Source organism: Paraphaeosphaeria sporulosa, assembly GCF_001642045.1.
Source record: "Paraphaeosphaeria sporulosa strain AP3s5-JAC2a unplaced genomic scaffold CC84scaffold_3, whole genome shotgun sequence".
NCBI classification, from domain to species: Eukaryota; Fungi; Ascomycota; class Dothideomycetes; order Pleosporales; family Didymosphaeriaceae; genus Paraphaeosphaeria; species Paraphaeosphaeria sporulosa.
Window position 1 is genome coordinate 3,063,501 of NW_017253362.1, and position 18,964 is coordinate 3,082,464.

At 55.1% G+C, this 18,964-nt stretch overlaps 8 protein-coding genes across 8 annotated transcripts; 3 read left to right on the forward strand and 5 right to left on the reverse strand.

Annotated features, from left to right (window-relative positions):
• Window positions 1–215: 215 nt before the first annotated feature.
• On the reverse strand, window positions 216–2,299 carry CC84DRAFT_1115882 (endoplasmic reticulum-golgi intermediate compartment protein 3). Its single transcript, XM_018175439.1, has 4 exons — window positions 1,816–2,299; window positions 1,564–1,744; window positions 740–1,508; window positions 216–682 (listed from the first exon to the last, which is right to left on the reverse strand). Exons 1-4 carry the CDS (start codon window positions 2,006–2,008, stop codon window positions 515–517), a joined length of 1,311 nt encoding a protein of 436 aa, XP_018039359.1. The 5' UTR covers window positions 2,009–2,299; the 3' UTR covers window positions 216–514.
• A 303-nt stretch (window positions 2,300–2,602) lies between these two features.
• Window positions 2,603–5,179, reverse strand: CC84DRAFT_1086123 (putative sulfate transporter; the record flags this gene model as incomplete). Its single annotated transcript, XM_018174141.1, has 3 exons — window positions 2,603–3,214; window positions 3,270–4,843; window positions 4,894–5,179. The coding sequence occupies 3 exons, from the start codon at window positions 5,177–5,179 to the stop codon at window positions 2,603–2,605; spliced, it is 2,472 nt and encodes an 823-aa protein (XP_018039360.1).
• Window positions 5,180–6,607: 1,428 nt separating this feature from the next.
• On the forward strand, window positions 6,608–8,190 carry CC84DRAFT_1162797 (TBC-domain-containing protein). The gene is made up of 3 exons (XM_018178102.1): window positions 6,608–6,767; window positions 6,883–7,640; window positions 7,692–8,190. The coding sequence occupies exons 1-3, from the start codon at window positions 6,651–6,653 to the stop codon at window positions 7,813–7,815; spliced, it is 999 nt and encodes a 332-aa protein (XP_018039361.1). The 5' UTR covers window positions 6,608–6,650; the 3' UTR covers window positions 7,816–8,190.
• Window positions 8,191–8,911: 721 nt separating this feature from the next.
• On the forward strand, window positions 8,912–9,587 carry CC84DRAFT_1204195 (uncharacterized protein; the record flags this gene model as incomplete). The annotated part of the gene is made up of 2 exons (XM_018181887.1): window positions 8,912–9,344; window positions 9,451–9,587. 2 exons carry the CDS (start codon window positions 8,912–8,914, stop codon window positions 9,585–9,587), a joined length of 570 nt encoding a protein of 189 aa, XP_018039362.1.
• A 49-nt stretch (window positions 9,588–9,636) lies between these two features.
• CC84DRAFT_599713 (uncharacterized protein) lies at window positions 9,637–10,311 on the reverse strand. The gene has a single exon (XM_018186828.1). The coding sequence runs from the start codon at window positions 10,266–10,268 to the stop codon at window positions 9,798–9,800; it is 471 nt and encodes a 156-aa protein (XP_018039363.1). The 5' UTR covers window positions 10,269–10,311; the 3' UTR covers window positions 9,637–9,797.
• A 103-nt stretch (window positions 10,312–10,414) lies between these two features.
• Window positions 10,415–10,984, reverse strand: CC84DRAFT_1174383 (uncharacterized protein; the record flags this gene model as incomplete). The annotated part of the gene is made up of 1 exon (XM_018180092.1): window positions 10,415–10,984. The coding sequence occupies one exon, from the start codon at window positions 10,982–10,984 to the stop codon at window positions 10,415–10,417; it is 570 nt and encodes a 189-aa protein (XP_018039364.1).
• Window positions 10,985–11,999: 1,015 nt separating this feature from the next.
• Window positions 12,000–14,193, reverse strand: CC84DRAFT_1115891 (putative lysosomal cobalamin transporter). The gene is made up of 2 exons (XM_018175440.1): window positions 13,509–14,193; window positions 12,000–13,462 (listed from the first exon to the last, which is right to left on the reverse strand). Exons 1-2 carry the CDS (start codon window positions 14,065–14,067, stop codon window positions 12,252–12,254), a joined length of 1,770 nt encoding a protein of 589 aa, XP_018039365.1. The 5' UTR covers window positions 14,068–14,193; the 3' UTR covers window positions 12,000–12,251.
• Window positions 14,194–14,357: 164 nt separating this feature from the next.
• CC84DRAFT_1194971 (uncharacterized protein) lies at window positions 14,358–18,916 on the forward strand (the record flags this gene model as incomplete). Its single annotated transcript, XM_018181377.1, has 6 exons — window positions 14,358–16,463; window positions 16,516–16,784; window positions 16,832–17,005; window positions 17,052–17,411; window positions 17,458–17,653; window positions 17,706–18,916. Exons 1-6 carry the CDS (start codon window positions 14,462–14,464, stop codon window positions 18,914–18,916), a joined length of 4,212 nt encoding a protein of 1,403 aa, XP_018039366.1. The 5' UTR covers window positions 14,358–14,461.
• Between the last annotated feature and the right edge of the window lie 48 nt (window positions 18,917–18,964).

The window sequence follows — 18,964 nt, forward strand, 5'->3', positions numbered from 1 at the left end:
AGAAACCAGTTTGCGTGCCCCTCAGGATCTGTTGCGTATAGTGGCCGCTTGCTATAGAATTTGCATCCACGAGCATAACCTCCGCGGAGACGTACGCTATCTAGAACGCCATTAGCCTCGAGTCATCATCAAGTATTGATGTCACGTACTATTCGAACACATGGCCGGAAAGGCTATGAAAACCTTCTCCAGGTCAAATAGTACCAACTGCGATTGCTAGGGCTGAGTATGCACGCGCCCAAGACCAGATATTCATATAGATTTGCGTCTACCACATGACCGAGACCATGCTGTCCCTCTTCACATCTCTATAGACTGTACATCCGTCCCTCCACGGAGGCGCGATTGCTCCCCATCCAATTCCTCGGAACACAAACGCGCAAATGGCCAACATAAACTCCACACTCGAGCAGCCCAGAGGCAGCCATACGCCAAACGCCATACACGATCGCCTTGCAATGCATACGAATCAAAGAAGATGTTACAGACCTTGCCGGGGAGTGCTGCAATTGCACTAGCTGGAGTGCATCTTCTTGATCCTGTTCGCACCCTCGTACAGCATGCGGTCTACAGCCGCAGCAACAGTGAGGGTACCGCCGACGACGGCGCAGAGACCAACGAGGAAGCCGGAGAAGGACTTGGCGCGCTCTTCGCGGTTGATGACCTTCATGGGAGAAATATCCTATCGCAGATTGTTAGGATCGTTGGAGTGCGAATGGTTTGGGAACACAAGACTCACGTATGAGAAGAAAACACCCGGAATGCCACCCCTAGCGTGGATGCGCTCTTTGTGGCCATCTTCCTCATCCGGGCCACCTGCCAGGTTCCTCTTGTGGCTCGTGACGGAGTACTGGTGGGTCTCGATGCTACCCTTGTAGTTCGTGTCAATAGTAGCTCCGAGGATATTCTCGTGCATGCCACGTCCTGGGACAACGTTCTCCCAGCCAAGGGGAAGATACGCAGTCGAGACTACCTTGACGAAGTACATGAAGTTGTAGGCTTTCTCGGTCGTCTGTTGCTCGGTGTTATCGAGTGGGTTGATGTGGTGGTTTGTCCAACCTCCTGGTCCAGTGTTCGCGTGCTTCTGCTGCATATCCGTGATGACAGCATCGCTCAGCTGTGGGCCGAAGCGCAGGTGGTGGATTTTGTGGGTGAAGGTGTGCGTATCGTCTTTGAAGTAGTTCTCCAGGTCGTGCACGTGCATGTTACCGTTGGAGAAGGACTTTCCAGGCGCGATGTGGAAGTTGCCAATGACCTTGTTCACTTTGATGCTGCCCTCCAGGCGGCACCCTTCCTTGCGCTGGGCATCGAGATGCTCGGCGTAATGCTCACGCTCACACTGCTCGACACCCTCGCCGCGACCGAAGGACCAGGAGATGGAGGCGTATGCGTTCCGCACGTCGTCGCAGGTGTTGCAGCAGCCAGGCTTTTGAGCGTCAGACGGGGAGGGAGCTCCGTAGCATTCACCGCAGTAGTTGGGGTCGAGGTGGGAAGCTTCGTCTTTGTGCCTACAAGACAGTGTTAGCTAGCGCCCCGCGGTGACTGCAACAGTACAGGGCTTACAGATCGAGAGCATTGGTCTCAATGGCGTGGCTCCCTTCACTCTCAGGCGACAGCCGCACCTTGTTGACACCGTGCGAAACGCCCATCTGCAACTCGCCAGAGACATCCATGACATCGAGCGTAAGCAGCTCGCACGGCATGCGGGGAAACGTGATGTTCATTGAAATCTCCATCTTCTCGCCTGTGACTGTGTCAGCCTGCCGCTGTTCTTTGCTCCTGCGCAGCCTTCGCGGGCGGTTGCAATTCGCATACCTCGTCCCTTGTCCACGACCAGCTCTGGCCGCACGCTGACTTTCCTATAGTCTGCCCACTCGCCCCATGCCAACCACAAAATGACTAGCAAACTCCCAATCGTCACTATCCCACCACTCGTCGTGCGTACGCGCGCATCTTCTACCGTCTTGGTGAACGCATCGAGGCGCCCAAAGCGCGACTTCGCAGGCATTGCGGTTTATCGTGCCGGCGGCAGGCTTTCGAAGGGTATGGGTTCCTGTTCGCAGAGCGAAGGCAGTGGATAGCCGAGGGTGGACGCTCGTGCAAGAAGGTGCGCGTGGTACGAGAAAGTCGGGGACGCTTTCAATGGGTGCTTGCGTAGCGTTTCCCCGGCGCAAGAGCAGTAAAAGTTCGAAAAGAAAAGAGGGAATGTGCACCGTAAGTGCTAGGGCCACTGTATCATGTTATACACTAGAAGAGAAGAGCTGCGCTGGGAAGAAGCTGCAAAGACAATGGGCGAGGCACGGCTGGTAAAGGACAGCTATGCGATGCTGTACGCGCACGTCTGCCCGTGCTGCCCGCTAGGCCTGTTTGGGCACCAACGTGGGGCTGCTTTTACGATTTACACTTTTACGCTCACACTTTCACGACATCACAAGGCATCACTTTTCCACAGCGGCCGTGCATCTAGGATAACGGAAATTTCCACGTGTCGAAGCAGCATTTCATGTGGCTTTGAGTGGCCACTGTCTAATTATGTACACGAAACCGGTTGCGACTCTATACTGCAACCTATACCTAGTGGCATCTTCAAACCTGGGGTATCTCAATGACTCTTTCTGTTCGCGTTGGCGACTGCACTGTTCAATGCCGCAGTGATATCAACATGAAACAAAGGCCTGTTCAAACCCTGCACCACCGCAATCTTCGATGGCTTCGAGTGGGATTGACCGTACGCCTTGGTTTGGCTGAGCTTCTTGTCCAACGAATCCTCATCGGAGGAAGAAATTTGGTGCTCCTCAATGTCGTCGTCGGGCTGACCGTCTTGTTTCGCGGCTACCCTCAACGCCTTCCTGCGCTCCCTGGCCTCTAAATCTGCCGCGACGCTATTGCTACCGCCGAGTTCGGCCACACTGAAGATGGGCTTCCATCGAGTCATGACCGAGCCTTCGGGCTCTGGCGTATAATATCCGAATCCAGCAGCGGCAAGCGCTCGTTTGGTCCAGCGGTTGTTGATGTTGCAGAAATGCCAGTCGACAGTATCCGGAGCAACATATCTGTCGAGCTGATTTCGTACATCGATCATGTTCTGCATCGAAGTGAGATCAACATTGTTGACTGAAGAGAAGTCGAGGATAATGGCTTTGAGAGTAGGACGATGGTCAGTTGATTCTGCTTGCTTGCCACGGCGTGGGCCAGGGTCGTTCCAAGGGCGATCCTACGTACGTCAGCTCAAGCTCCTACTATGCTCATATCACTAATGGTCAACTTACGCCAAGTCTGGGATAGCTATCAGGGTTAGTACGGCGAGTTTTCTTGAAGATAGTGTCCGTGAGCTCGTCCAGATAGTGGTTGCAATTAGGGTAGTTGTAGCCTTCCGAGAAACGATAAATGAAGATACCAGGATACGGGTCTTCGAGGGCAATCTCAGGGTTGCTACCATCGTGGTGATCGATCGGTAGATAGACATCCCGAACAGAGTCTTCATTTTCAGCCGGGCTGCGACGCTCGGGCCTATCACCGAACTCCTTGTCTTCGCCGGTGGGATCAAGAAGATGGTCTCCAATCACAGAGTGGACTCTTGCTTTGCCAAGGAAACGACCACGGGCCTTGAAAGCTCGGAATACCCAGATAGCTGCAGAAATAGAGATAGTGGTGTAGATTCCGTTCTCGATGCTGCTGAAGATGGTCACGAAGACACCTGCGAAGAAGATGATGACTTCCAATGGTGATATCCGCCAAAACTGGTACACGGTGTTTGGAGGAGTGATGAGATCTCCTACTGCATGAATGATGACAGCCGAAAGAGCAGCGTTCGGAATGTACCAAAACATAGCCGGGAGTGCGTAGATGGCCAACAATACGACCAAACCGGTGATGACACCAGCGAATGGAGTTCGTACACCAGCTTTGGCCTTGATGGCGGTACGAGAGAACGACCCAGTAGCAGGGTAAGCTCCGAGGAACGGACCGAGGACATTGGTGACACCGATGGCAACAAGTTCCTGGGAGGGGTCGATCTTGTAGTTGTTTACGCGGCCAAACGACTTTGAGATGGAGATGTGCTCGATCAGAAGCACAATGACAGTCGATGGCAGCTCAGGAGCAAACGCCGAGATGATCTCGGTCGTGATGTGAGGTACTCGAGCGTGCTTGAAGCCTCGTGGTACGTTCCCTAGCACTGAGATTCTCGGCTTGCTTCGGTGATTCTTGTTGATGCCATAGCTGATGGCAACGTAGAGGAGCAGAACAAAGGCCGTTCGGAGAGTGTTAATGAAGAAGATTGTCTTCGCTCTGCTCGGGTATCGCTTTGCAAGTTGCCCGCACGTGAAGCGTATGACATAGAGCATTGTCAATGCCGTCAATCCGATAGCAGCATTCAGGTTAGAACGGCCTAGGTGTTTCAAAGTATTGATGATCACCTTGTAAGTGGCGTCGCGCGTAGAGAAGCCGGTGATTCCCATCATTGCAGGTACCTGTCCGGCGGCAATGTTTATGGCAGAACCGGTCATGAAGGCCGAAATAGCGGGTAGTGTGATGAAGTCCACCAACCAACCAGCACGAATAAGTCCGATGAACAGCACGATCGATCCTGCAATGATGGCGAGTGATGAGGCTATGACATCGGCGGGAACGTCGGGAATCTTGGCCTGAGCTTTGGTGACAACATTGCCGGTAACGGTGGAAAGCACGGCCACAGGACCAATCGTGATATCCTTGGACGTTGCGAAGAACCAATATAGGAGCACGCCCATGAACGACGAGTACAGGCCGAATTCAGGTGCTAGTTGAGCGAGCTTTGCGTATGCCATGCTCTGCGGGACAACAACAGCGCCAACGGTGATACCTTGGATGTGTGAGAAATCTTCGTGCAAGACCAGGAAGGGGTAAACATACCTGCTACTAGATCTCCAATGAGCCATTGTGCGTTGTAGCGTGTGATCCACCTCAGAAAAGGGAAGAGGTTGATGAAGTATTGCTTGAGATCCTGGCCGTTTGGTGTAACATCGCGGATCCATTCCCAAGCAGTTGGCTCTTCTTCGACATATGTGTCGGCAGAACCGATTGAGAAGACGCTCTCGCCGCGTGTGACACGTTCGGAGCCGGTCTCGTGGCGGTAATGCAGGTCGATGCCCAAGACCTTGGCCAGCCCATGGGCGACCTTGGTGCTTGTGGACGCCATGGCTGGAGCAACAAGAAGGGACAACCAGAGCTTGGTGCTTTAGGACAAGGCAAGTCAAGAGAACGAGGGAGCAGGAAGGCCTACGATTGCTCTGTTATAGTAGGACAAGCGTGGCAAGCTTTGACAAGAGTGCACCGATACGCACTCGGCGGCTGGGCTATATAGACCCTGCGTCCGGCGTTGCTTTTCAGCGAACTGACGAGCTCTGGATCTTGTGGAGAGGCAGCCCAGAAAAGCCACAAATTGGAAGAGGGTTGGCGTCAGCTTTGGGATTCGCGGCTCCGGACTGACTGATACGAAGGTGGGATTGCGTGACGGGCGAGATTTGCAATTGGATCCGCCGGCGCAAAGAGGGGAGACACAGTCGAGGTCGGAGCTTCCAAAGGGCTGAATGTTAGCCAACAGCCTCGCAATCTCTGGTCGCAGCGCAGAGAGTGGGTTTGGAGGAGGGAGTGGTGGAAAGAGCAGGCCCTTCCATCTCGACGCGTCCGTCCAGTAGCCGCACCTCTGCGAGGCCTGACGAAATTGCCCCGAAAGCGCTGCGTAGTTCGGTAGAACTTGTGGGTTTGATGGGTGGTTGATGGAGCTACCAGGATCTGCGCGCGGGACGACAGGGATGGCGCAGGCGCGGGGCGCGAATCTGCAGGACTCCCGGGCTGCTGGCCAATCACCACGCCAGGCGGTCGCAATTGCGTGCTTGATGCTGTCGATGTCGTTTTCCACAGCGGGCACGCCAGGGCGCCGTCACAAGCTGAGGCCCATTGACCCACGCCATAGCCTTGCACGGCGATACCAGTGACGTTGCAGGAATGCTGCGTGCCGCGGAGAAGGCGAATCCGAAAGACACGGAGCTCGACGTGCGCCGCATCCCAGCTCTATTGGCGTACAATATTGTGTCGAGGCATCGTACACGTGCCGCCATACCACCCTGTCGTCTCCTCCAGTCTAGAGACGCATTGGGCGGCGTGCAGCGACGAAGGCAAGCAACAGCGCGACATGCGTCCATGCACGTGGGATCCCAGGTGCCCAGGGCGGCGTGTCGGCGATCAATGGACGGAATCGATGGTCCAATGTGTACGAGAGTTTTATGCCTGCGAAGCCTTGGCCAGTATCCGTTGTCCTTGCGAAAGCGAGCATTGTTTGCCCGAGGAAAGCCTGTGGCTATAGTTCCATTCGTATTTCCGACCAGTCCAGCTCTTGCGAGGTCTGCGTCCGGCTCGCAAAGCGCAAGGGCAGGCCATTTCGTCCGTTTCCTACACCGGTAAAACGTCAGGTATCGACATGGCTCGTAGTGATGGTCATTTTAGGAGCCAGCTGCAGCTCGCGGGGAACCGTTTCTTAAAGTATGTATGAGCAGAGACTTGGAGCGACGAGCCGACGCCCGTTGCCAAGCCTTCGTACATATGCGACGTTCCGAAGACAGCCAACGCCAAACAAACACCAGCAACACCTACACTCGGCATTAAGCGCCATGCTGAACCTCGATATGCTGCTGTTGAAGGGGCCCTCCCCGGGCGTTGAGGAGGGTCTCAATGAGCTGCGCTTTGCTATACTGGCCGACGGCATACCTGCAAACAGCGAGGGCATGGTTCGTCTCCACTACCATGGCATGCCCCTCTGGCGCGACAGCCAAACTGAGCGGCGGTTACCGTTCAAACAATCACAACCGTCATGTATCTCTTACTAACTGTATACTATGACAGTCCGAGCTGCGCATGTACATATGGCTCATACTTCTCAACACGCCGCCGTTGAAGACCGATGTCTACCTCGACCTTGTCCGACAAGGCGCGTCGCCAGCGCATACCAAGATCCAGAACGACACCTTCCGTACCTTCCAGGGCGATCCACTATTCCGCCGTCGCGTCACGCAGAATAGTATTACGCGTGTACTCAACGCCGTCGCGTGGAGGCTCAACGATGCACATGAAGCACGCGTCAACGGTTGGCAGTCACCGCCGACGCTGTCTGAGTTTGGTGGCAGTCCTGATACTGCCATGATGTCCCGCCACTCGCTTGCCGCCAGCGTACGGACGGATGCCTCGACCACCAACGATGCGGAACAGATTGGCTATGTGCAAGGCATGAATGTCCTCTGCGGTCCGTTTCTGTACGCCGCCCGGAGCGAGGTCGAGGCCTTTACTGGTTTTGAAAGACTCATCACTCAGGAATGTCCGGGCTACGTGAGAGGATCCATGGAAGGAGTGCACAAAGGAGTGGCTTTGGTGGATCGTGTTCTCCAGGTCGTCGACGAGAAGCTGTACGCGCATCTGATGAGCTACCACATGGAGGCGAAAATATACGCCTTCGCTTCGGTCCTGACCATGTGTGCATGCACGTCACCTCTACCTGAAGTCCTCAAATTATGGGACTTCTTGTTCGCCTACGGTCCACACTTGAACATCCTCTGCATCGTCGCTCAGCTTGTTCTGATGCGAAATGATCTTCTGAACAGCCCCAGGTACGTTGCGGATTACGCTTTACACTGAACCGTCTCTAATCAGCCTCGTAGCCCGAACCAGAAGCTGCGGAGTTTCCCAGCGTTGAACGCAGGCGCGATCATTCCCTTGGCCACAGGCTTCACCAGCAAGATACCTGAGGACATGTACGAGGAGATCGTTCACCACGCCAAATGAGTGGCGAAGAAAGCAGTAGCCAATTTCGGAAGACCATGAAGTTACGAAGTCACGAATCATCCAAAAAGGATACCTCATGAACAGGCAATTGTTTGCCTGAAGCCAGCGGCATTCTATGTATCATTTATATTACAATTCATCACACTCAGGCTGAGCCATGAGCATACTCTTCGAACCCATTACCTTTGGCACTGTTTGAGTCCCTTCTAGCGGCTTCGGGTACGTTTAGATGTCCTGAACTTCATGTGAACCAAGCGCCTCATTTCCGAAGAGCACACTGCCTGGGCTCAGCCGTCATGTTTCGCCTCTGGTCTCGACACACAACCCAGTTGACATCGCCGACCTTCATGTCAGCCGCGTATCCATAGCTTCGAGCCCAGGCACATAGGCTCTCGATCTCTCCTACCGAAAAGCTTCAATGCCGCCACCCACCGCGCTACTCCCGTGGTCCCCGTAAACTTTCTCAAAGCGAGACTGTCGTGTGCCCTCCTTCCGCGCCACTCCCGACAAGCAGCCCACCCCCACACGCCCACGCATAAAGCCATTACGAGATCTACTGCGCAGGACAACCCATCCTTGCGCTGCACCGGCCAGGTTTAAGCGAATCCTCGAAAAGTTTCACGATCTAGATGACTGAGCACGTCAAGTAGGCTATAGAGCACGCAAGCACGTGGCTTGGCGGTAGCGCGCCTCCACGCGCACTACCGCCGCTGGCCAGACGGCCGGGATTCGGAAGGGTGTGATCTCGGTTCGGGCGAGGGTATATGCTATCGAGAGCTTGGGGTATCTAGATGTAGTTCAGTTGCGTCTATGGAGACTGCGGGCTTAGCATGTCGCCGTATGCACATATCCGCAAGTACTGTACGGAGCAGATGCTACCACGCCCCTGGTACCCGCAGATGAGATCGATCGCACGGTATGACCAGCACCAGGCCTGACAATTTTCCCTTCCAATGGGTCGCCCTCCCTCGAGCCCTGTATCCCGCTAGGCTGTACACGCGCATGTATCGGTAATTTCATCTGCTTCCTCGCAATGCGCCGATCGCTACATTATCCCGTCTTCTTATTTCGGATCGTACCCCTTGGGCGACGCACCATGGACAACACCGGAGTCGAAGTCGCGCCCGCTACGCTGCGCTACGCGACGGACGACGGTCTCTGTCTTCCTTCCAGACGTGTGCATTGCACGCTCGTGTCGGGACGTCCTCAGCCTCTGCTCGAATGCATTACACACCGGACTTGCACAGCTCGGAAGCCAAGTGACCAACTCGATGCAGAGGTCCCATCTGAACAGCCTCTGTGCAGATCCGCGATAAGCGTGCAGACAGAAACGGCAGATTCCAACCAAGCTCAAAATCATGCCATACCCGGCGCGCATGACGAGCGTATGATTGGCGACGGACTCGATGATCTTTCAATCGACATCGAAGGGGGGACTGTCCGCAGGCGCGCCACCAGTCGTGTGTTCGACAGGGTGGACGCCCCGTTGCGGGGGCTACGAGGACATGATCTAGCAGTAGATTTGCACGGTATGTATAGTCATGACGTTGTTCAGGTCCGGCTTTCAATGTGTACGAATGCAACCGTGTTATCATTCCCTTGGCCACGAACAGCCTCATTGAATATGGTTGACAGATGGATTGACCAGATACGACGGTTTCCAGTTACCACAACAAGGAAACCCCGTCACTGGCCTCCCTTCGTATCTCTCCGAACCATGTGCGATCACTGTCGATGTAAATGCACACCAGCTTCATCCTCCCGTAACATGATGACCTGACTGCTCCATTTTCTACCTCGACGTAGCTGCTCTCTCAGCACGAGGCGAGAAAGGTTTGGTCTCAACCTGCGCGGTATACCGTTCTTCCAAACCTATAAAAATTATCACCCTTCGTGACAAGGAACTTAATAGATGCCTTCTCACTCACAGTGACAGAGTGCTGCAGTCGTACATTATCATTTCGTATTAGCTGCTTTAGCACTTATGCATTTAATAGTATTACATGATACAACTGGATCAGGAAATCCTTTGAAGACAAATACAAAAGGGCTATTTGTCGGCCCGTTTGCATGTTACTTGCAATCACCGCCACGATGGTCTCCATACACCGTAGATCAGCCGTCTCCGTGACCTCGTCGTAGAGGAGGTTCAAATATTCCAACCCCACTGGTAAACACTGTATAATACCTGGACCAGAAATGATGGGATCGGCGGGTACCCGTAATTGCTTTAATTCGTTGAAGTCGGCGAACGAACCCAAGGTGCCAATCTGCCATGCATATACAGGACAGAACCGGGCGGCCACTCCCAGCTGCACTCTGTTCACTATGTAGGATATGTTGAGTGATACGAGTGAATGTTTCTGGGTTCGAAGGGCGTCCCAAAGGCCGGCCCATGAGTAAGGGACCCAATCAGTTCTAGCATGAGATCCATGAAGCCGCGGGACCGACATTAGGGCCTCGTAGTTGTAGTGGAAGACCTCGAGGGCTTTGTGGATTGTACAAGAACGGGGGCAACCTTCCAATGAAGACACGTGTTCATTAGATAAAGCCTCTTCAGACTAGATGACTTCAACTCGCAATCCAAGTTGTCGGGGAACTATGTCTCGATGAAATCTTGAAGGTAGAGCTGTTTGATGCAGGGAAGTGCGAGACCTGGAACGAAATTGTCTAGGCGTATCCAGCCTGCGGGAATCGGGCCCAAGTAAATATTGAGAAACTTCAAGTGATGGAAGGGCTGATCCTCGGGCTGGAAAGGGGTCCCAACCATATGAACCAGGTGCACCCAGTAAAGGAGACTTGTGCGGTGCATGTCTATAATACGGCCGGAAACGTCTTCGGTGGATAGCTTTTCCATGGTTATAGTAGATAGGAAGAGCTTCACCAGAGACTCAAGCTCTCGTTCAGTAGCTCGATCATGGATGGCTGCCAGCTTCTCATTGAGTACCAAGGTACGCGAGGCCCTGCCCTGGAGGCCTATGCCCCTCTGATACTTCATAAGGCTAGTGAAAGCGTATCTGAAATGTACCATCTTCACCAGTCCGGCCAGTGTGTCATCTCGGTCTATGCGAGTAGTGAATGCTGCGGGAGCCTTGGGGGTCATGCTTGCATCGATGCCCAACGTGTAGATCATAGGTATTCCAATACTTGGGAGATGATGGGACGGCATTCCGAGGCTGAATACGTCTTTTCTTCCCAGGTGTTTCGCAGTTAAAACCGGTAGTTCATTCGGCAGTGTCACGTGGCATGCATCCGAGTTCTTGGACGACCGGGCTGCAGGATGGCCGTTCATACCTAGGTCTAACCTGCGTGAGACTGTCGATCCGGGTTACTCTGGGGCGGTCCTTCCCGTGGGAGTGGCTATGACAGCCAAAGTCTCTCTATTGGTAATTGTTAGTTCGGTCGCACGACTGCTCCAGTCGTGAGATCAACCTACCTGTTCTTAGATGAGGCCATTGTGTCCATGTGGAATGTAGAAGCCGAAGATCTCAGACTCGTTTCTGTTGTCCGCTGGGCAATGCGAGGCGCGTATGACGCCGCATCGAGGCCGCACACGGATGTGTTCAGGCGGTTGAGTGATCGAGCACACGCGAAGACTGCGACTTTATCAGCGAAAGGTTGGACAACGGCTTACCACACCATTGGCTCATGCATAACGCCAGGCGATTGAGGAGCGTGCGTGACGCCTGGGGATGAATGTCGGGTGTGGGTCTTCGGGCGTATTGCCCAGTCACTCTGCCAGGTAGAAAGTCTACATGCTCGGGACCGATTTAACGCGCTTCCAGCGCACAGGTGGATAATCATATTCGACAGCGAAATAGACTGGATGTGCAGGGTTCCATGTTACGATATTTCGCCGTGCGCTACGAGAACTGAACTCGGAAGGGTCAGGGAGATTAGTGTTGAAACGGAAGGGTTGAGTGAGTCACCAGGATGTTAAGGTAGGTCTGGGCGAGCGAGATAGCAGACAGGTCTCAAACCATGTGAGAACGGTAGGATGGCGCGATACGTGAACAGAAGAATGAGGTGGAGGAAGGCACGACGAATCGAAAGCTATGAGGTGAGCACTTGCTTCGTGAAGAAGGCGCGATCTGACACGAACCTAATCTACGGCTAAGATGATCGTCACGTTCGTATTTCAAGTGCTTGACATCCATCGTAATGGGTGCTCACAAGAATATCTACCCGTAGATCTTGAACTATGATGAGAAATAATCATCGCTTTGACATCAATACTTCATTTTAAGCCAACTCGCATGCTACGTAAACGCCCAACGCCATTATATGGAGGTATCATAACCTAATCCAAACATAAAGCCAAGTACCGACGCAACGTAATGCAAGTTGTGTACAATGTTTCCTTGTTTTTCCAACATCCACAATCACCTACACAACACTCACAATGAACCAATCCAACCAATCCCTAAGTTAGCTTCCTAACTCCTCTCTCCATTGGTATCCGTGGTTCCATACGTCCTCTTGCCCCTTCCGGTGATGTCCTGCCAAGTAGCATTGAACCTTCGGCCGGTGCTCGCAAGCAAACCCTCCTCTTCTTCCTCTTCCAGGTCACGGTCGATTTGTTCCTGATCCAGCCTGGGGGTCTTGAACAGTGTGGTGAGGAAGACAATGAGGTAAACACCTAAGAAAGCAAACTGTGCCCAGAACAGCACGACGCCAAAGAACGGGAAGTTGATGGTTACGCGGTTGATGAAGGTGCTAAGAACGCTAGGCGTGCAAACATCCTTGGCGTAATGGTTGGTCGCCGTCTCTGTGCATGGCTTGATGTCGGCCGGGAAGTCTTTGCAGCTTGGCTGCGCGCCCGCGATCAGCGGTTGGCGGTCGCAGAAGGTTTGAGGGCCGAATGTGGCGTATTGGGGCGCGACGACCATGGCGACGGAGTAGTTGATGGCGAGAACAATAAGATTCAACAGGACGGTGGCCAGGAGTAGAGCCTGAGGAGAGGTATGGCCCTTGCGGATCTTGAAGATGGTGAGCCACAGGAAGCGAATGCCGACGGCTCCGATACCAACGACGGAGGAGCAGAAGAAGAACAGGACGAGTAGCAAGAACAGGACGTAGTCGATGGGGAAGACCTTGGAAGACTTGACCAGGATCCAGTTGAGCGGCTGGAAGATGTTGATGTGACCCAGGATGTACCCACAGCCGGCTTTGCAGATGGAATTCTTGGCCTTGTCAATGCCAGTGATGAGCATGCTGGTGAAAATGAGGAGCGCAAGCACCATCAGGAGAAGGCCTCCAATGAGCTTCAGGGGACGGAAGACGGCCTCGATCTTGATCCAGGTCTTGACAAGCCAATGTCTGTCCTCTCCGTTTGATTCAGCAGCAAGGCGCTCGCGACGGATCAGTGTCCGCTCCTCACGGACCAGGGCTTCCAGTTCGCGTCGATCACGTGGGTCCAGTCCGCCATGGCGACCTTCGCCGCGGCCTTCGAGCTGTCTCTGGCGCTCACGGTTGGATTCGAGTTGCGACGCAGTGTTGGCGGCTAGCGTTGGAGCGGAAATGGACGGAGCTGACTTGATCATGGCCACAGGAAGGAGCGCCAGACCAGCGCCAGTGTAGAGTACGTAGAGAATGGTACCAATGAGCATGAGGAGACCGAGTGCGAAGGATAGAGCGCGCTCGCCATCTTGGACTTGTTAGCCGGGCCCAAATTGCATGTGTTGGTGACTTACGGTTTTCGGCCAGAAGATGCTTGAAGTAGTCGAGGTCTAGACGGTCGTCGCCCTTTGCTTGCTTTGCGAACGGAACGAAGAATCCAACGAGGAAGATGATGACGACGAAGACGACGAAGGCGATCGTGTACTTGAAGGCACCCCAGAATCTTTGTCCAGCAGTCTGCTCGCCATGCTCGGCCGCATCCTCGTCGTATTCCTCGTACCAGAAGTAGGTAAAGGGCACGACGAGCAGGCACAGCAGGGCATCAAGCGAGTACAGCGTGTAGTAGACGATCTTGAGCGTGTAGAGAATGCTGCCGACGCGCTCTGGGGTCGCCCAGTCCTTCTTCCGGCCCTGGCTGGACAGCGAGGTGGACGAGACGAGGGCGATGTCGACGGGCATGAGCAGCACCGTGGCCAGGAGGACGCTGGTGGTGAAGATGCATATCGTGGTGACGGATGCGGCACGGTCGCGGGGTGTCTGGTAGAGGAAGACGAAGATGGAGGCAACTGCAAGCAGGAGGACGACGGCGACGGCATATGCGACCCAGATCAAGCTGGTCTGGATGAGGGCCATGACGGCGGAGGTCCGGCAGCACCGAGGCGATCTCTGGACGGGCCAGTGCTTGCCTGGTAGACTGAAGCGTCGGCAATGCTCTGGGAGCTGGCCTTCTGGGGAAGAGGCAGCGTGGGCCGGGTCGAGGGAGGAGCGATGCGAAACAGGGCAGACGGGCGTGTCACGAACGTTGACGTAGAGGATCGACGGCGCAGCAGCAGCCACACAGGGCCCAAGCTCCCTCGTGCATGCGCCAGCGCTATGCTGCATCCAGGCGCGTCCTTGGCGTGGGCCTGTGAGACGCGCGGGCGACCGACCATGGGCGCAGGCAGAACGCGAATTGCTGCCCGCGCCCGAAGCCCCCGACCGCGCCCACATGCTATGACGAGCAGCGGGACTGCGACACCACCACGCCATGCAGTGCTACACCGAGATCGCGCCGCCGACGGCCGTCAGCCATGCCGTCCACCTTCCGTTCGTCGCGCCGCGGGCGCACAATCTGGTCGTCGCAAGGAACGCGCTGCTGCAGATCTTCGAGCTCAAGTCGACGGTGACGGATGCTGCCCCAAGTGACGACGCGGCGGAGAACGCGGGCCCGCTGCTCGACACCGAGGCGGCGGACCTGCCCGTGCAGCGGACAGAGAACACGGCCAAGCTGGTGCTGGTGGGCGAGTATCCCCTCGCCGGCACCGTGCTGTCGCTGGCGCGGGTCAAGGTGCTCAACACAAAGTCGAGGGCGGAGGCGTTGCTTGTGGCCTTTCGAGACGCAAAGCTCAGCTTAGTGGAATGGGACCCGGAGACGTACAACCTCCATACCATATCAATACACTACTATGAGAATCCAGACTTGCCTGGGATATCGCCCTGGTCCACTGACCTCAAAGACACGTATAATTTCTTGACGGCAGATCCCAGCAACAGATGCGCTGCCCTCAAGTTCGGCGTGCACAATCTTGCCATTCTGCCCTTCAGGCAGCGCGACGTCTTCGACGAGGAAGATGACTTTGACGCGGATGCTCAGAAGGACACCAAGATGCAAGATGCGAACGGCACTGAGCCCGAGCAAAAGACGCCCTATTCTGCCTCCTTTGTGCTGCCTCTCACCTCCCTCGACCCGACCTTGACCCATCCCGTGCACCTCGCCTTCTTGCACGAGTCTCGCGAGCCCACCTTTGGTATCATCGCCTCGTCAAAAGCCACCGCGCCGTCTTTGCTCCCCGAGCGGAAAGACCACCTCACCTATACCGTCTTCTCCCTCGACCTAGGAGACAAATCGTCCACTACCCTTCACACCGTGCAAGGCTTGCCCTACGACCTCACAAGCGTCGTGCCCCTGCCATCGCCAATTGGCGGGGCGCTGCTGCTCGGAAGCAACGAGATCATACACGTCGATGTGGCTGGCAAGACAACCGGAGTGGCTGTGAATGAGTTCGCAAAGTCAAGCACAGCTTTCTCGTTAAAAGACCAAACGGATCTTGCTCTGCACCTCGAAGGCTGCAGCATCGAGCTCTTGTCTCAGGATTCAGGCGACGTTCTCATCATCCTCAACGATGGCAGACTTCTCACCCTGACCTTCACCCTCGATGGCCGGACTGTGTCAGGAATGACTGTCCAACGCGTCGCTGCCGAACATGGCGGTCAAGTTCTCAAGTCGGCACCATCATGCATCTCAAACTTGGGGCGTGGAAGAATCTTCGTTGGCAGTGAAGACGGCGACTCTGTCCTCCTAGGCTGGCAAGCTGCAGGTAGATTCGGCGCGCTGGGCAGGAAGGCCTCGGAAGTTGGGACGGATGACGATATGGACGTTGACGAGGACGAAGAGGTTGACGACCTTGACGATGATCTCTACAATGATACGGCACCGGCAGTAAAAAAAATCACTGCGGCCGCTGCCGAACCCACCGCTCCAGGCAGCTACACATTCAGGATACACGATACTCTGCCAAGTATCGCCCCGATAAAGGATGTCATCTTGCACACAGATGCTGCAGCGCAGTACCCTACGACCGGCGAAATCATGGTCGCATGCGGACGAGGTGCTGCTGGAAACGTTACTGCCCTCAACCGCGAAATAAGTCTCACAAATCTCGCTCAAATTGATTTCCCTTCTGCAAAGGGCCTATGGGCTGTACACGCAAGGAAGCAGGCCCCTGGCGGGATCACAGCCGACTTCGGCGAAGACACAGAGGCGAACTTCTCTGTAGACGCTGATTACGATCAATACCTAGTTGTTAGCAAAACGGATGAAGAGGGCAATGACAACACAGTCGTGTACGAGGTCAGCGGCAAAGAATTGGAAGAGACTAGCAAAGGCGACTTCGAAAGAGAAGAAGGCTCAACCCTGAGTGTCGGTACGCTTGCAAAAGGGACTAAGATCGTCCAGATCATGCAAAGCGAGGCCAGGACTTATGACTCTGGTAAGCTCTACAACGACAGTCGCGTTTCCAATCTCATCTAACTCGTGGATAGAGTTGAACATGGAGCAAATCATCACCATGGAAGACGAGGATGGCAACGAAGGTCTCCGTATCATCAATGCAACCTTCGCGGATCCGTACATGCTCATTCTGAGAGACAACTCCAGCGCCAAATTGTACAAAGCCAGCGGCGATGGGGAAGTAGAAGAAGTCGAAGCCGATGGGCTTACTTCGACCCGATGGTTGTCCGCGTCCTTGTACAAATCCTCAGCCTCTGGTGAAATCTATGCATTTCTCTTGACGCACCAGGGTGGCCTGCATGTAAGCTTCCATTATGAGCTCCGGTAGATGACTACTTATACAAACAGGTCTTTGCCACGTCCGACATGAGCAAACCAGCATACGTGGCCGAAGGTCTCGCTTTCCTCCCTCCATTCCTGACCGCAGAATACTATCCAAAAAGAAATACATCCAAGGCGACCATCACCGAGATCATAGCCGCCGACATTGGCGACTCGACGTCGCGATCGCCACATCTCGTTGTAAGAAAACCCTGCCTCCCAGAGTAAAACAAGCGCTGACCAATAGGTGCGCAACTCTACGGATGATCTCATCATATACAAGGCTTTCCACTACCCTGCTAGATCAGCCTCTGAACCATGGACGACCAACCTGAGATGGATCAAGCTTTCCCAGCAGCACCTTCCAAAATACACAGACGAACTGGATGCGTCAGATGATGAAGCCGGATTAAGAAACACTCTGGTAGCGTTGGATGATGTGTGCGGTTACAGCACGGTGTTCCAGAAAGGCACATCTCCTGCCTTCATCCTCAAGGAAGCTTCCAGCGCGCCCCGCGTTATTGGCTTGCATGGTAAAGCCGTCAAGGGATTAACGCGGTTCAACACATCTGCCTGCCAGAAGGGGATTGCGTACCTCGACGCTGACGTGAGTACAACGGTCTCATCTCGAATGCCGTACTAACAAGGCATAGGGCACCATGAGGATATCGCAGCTTCCGGCTCAGACCCACTATGGCCACCTTGGATGGGCCGCGCGCAAGATGCCCTTGGGCTCCGAGATCTACGCGTTCTCGTACCATCCTAGGGGCTTATACGTTGTCGGCACCGGCCAGCAAGAAGAGTATATGCTGCAAGATGATACCTACCACTACGAGTGGAAGCCAGAAGGTACACATACTTACCAGCAGAACAAGAAATCCACGAGCTAAAAAATATCCAGACATAACCTTCAAGCCGCACGTCGAAACTGGCATCCTCAAAGTCATCGACGAACAGACCTGGTCCGTCATCGACACCCACGTGCTCGACCCCCAAGAAGTCATCCTCTGCATCAAGACGCTCAACCTCGAAGTCTCCGAAACCACACACGAGCGCAAACAACTCATCGCCGTGGGGACGTCCACTGTCCACGGTGAGGACCTAGCGACCAAGGGGTGCATCCGCATCTTCGAAGTCATTACCGTAGTGCCCGAGCCCGCCCGCCCAGAGACGAACAGGCGGCTGCGCCTCATCGTGAAAGACGAGGTCAAGGGCGCCGTGTCCGCCGTCTCGGAGCTCGGCACGCAAGGCTTCCTGATCATGGCGCAGGGTCAGAAGTGCATGGTGCGCGGGCTCAAAGAGGATGGCACGCTGCTCCCCGTCGCGTTCATGGACATGCAGTGCTACGTGACGTTCCTCAAGACGCTTCCGGGCACAGGCATGCTCATGATGGGCGACGCCTTCAAGGGCCTCTGGTTCACGGGCTACACCGAAGAACCCTACAAGATGCTCCTCTTCGGCCGCTCGAAGAACCACCTCGAAGCCCTCACCGGCGACTTCCTGCCCCACACGCCCTCCAAATCCCTCGCCCTCCTCGTCGCGGACGCAGACAGCAACATCCACGTCCTCGCCTTCGACCCGGAAAACCCAAAGTCCCTCTCCGGCCTGCGCCTCACGCACCGCGGGACGTTCCACACGGGCCACTTCCCCGCGACAACGCACCTGCTGACGTCGTCGCTCGCGATCCCGACGGCGCCGAGCTCGACGTTCGACAACCCCGTCGACGACGACGCCGCGACTGCAAGCCAGGAGGCCTCGACACACCAGGTCCTGCACACCAGCCAGTCCGGCACCCTAGCACTCATCACACCCCTCTCGGAAGCCACATACCGCCGTCTTGCAAGTCTGACAACCTACCTCGCGAACACGCTGGACTCGGCGTGCGGGCTGAATCCCAAGGCATGGCGCGTGGGCGGCGGGGAGGTCGGCGAGGGCGGCAAGGGCGGCATGTTGGATGGAAACTTGATCATGCGGTGGGGGGAGCTGGGGCATGCGAAGCAGCGGGAGGGGCTGGGCAAGGTGGGTGGGGAGGGCGAGGAATGGGTGTTCGAGGGGGAGCGGGAGGTGTTGGGAGGATGGGGGATTTTTGGACGGAGGGGAGGGGCGCTGTGATGACGAGACAAGTACGGTGGAGGGCGTGTCTCATAGGCGAACTTATCA

What these genes read in the sequence shown, in the direction of transcription:
- CC84DRAFT_1115882 (XM_018175439.1), bottom strand. Translation starts at nt 2,008, where the DNA reads ATGCCTGCGAAGTCGCGCTTTGGGCGCCTCGATGCGTTCACCAAGACG. An exon ending in GAGACCAATGCTCTCGATCT is followed by an intron (nt 1,509 to 1,563) that starts GTAAGCCCTGTA and finishes ACTGTCTTGTAG; the next exon opens with GCACAAAGACGAAGCTTCCC. An exon ending in CGGGTGTTTTCTTCTCATAC is followed by an intron (nt 683 to 739) that starts GTGAGTCTTGTG and finishes AATCTGCGATAG; the next exon opens with GATATTTCTCCCATGAAGGT.
- CC84DRAFT_1162797 (XM_018178102.1), top strand. Translation starts at nt 6,651, where the DNA reads ATGCTGAACCTCGATATGCTGCTGTTGAAGGGGCCCTCCCCGGGCGTT. An exon ending in CTGCAAACAGCGAGGGCATG is followed by an intron (nt 6,768 to 6,882) that starts GTTCGTCTCCAC and finishes ATACTATGACAG; the next exon opens with TCCGAGCTGCGCATGTACAT. An exon ending in GATCTTCTGAACAGCCCCAG is followed by an intron (nt 7,641 to 7,691) that starts GTACGTTGCGGA and finishes TCAGCCTCGTAG; the next exon opens with CCCGAACCAGAAGCTGCGGA.
- CC84DRAFT_599713 (XM_018186828.1), bottom strand. Translation starts at nt 10,268, where the DNA reads ATGTCGGTCCCGCGGCTTCATGGATCTCATGCTAGAACTGATTGGGTC.
- CC84DRAFT_1115891 (XM_018175440.1), bottom strand. Translation starts at nt 14,067, where the DNA reads ATGGCCCTCATCCAGACCAGCTTGATCTGGGTCGCATATGCCGTCGCC. An exon ending in GCATCTTCTGGCCGAAAACC is followed by an intron (nt 13,463 to 13,508) that starts GTAAGTCACCAA and finishes AACAAGTCCAAG; the next exon opens with ATGGCGAGCGCGCTCTATCC.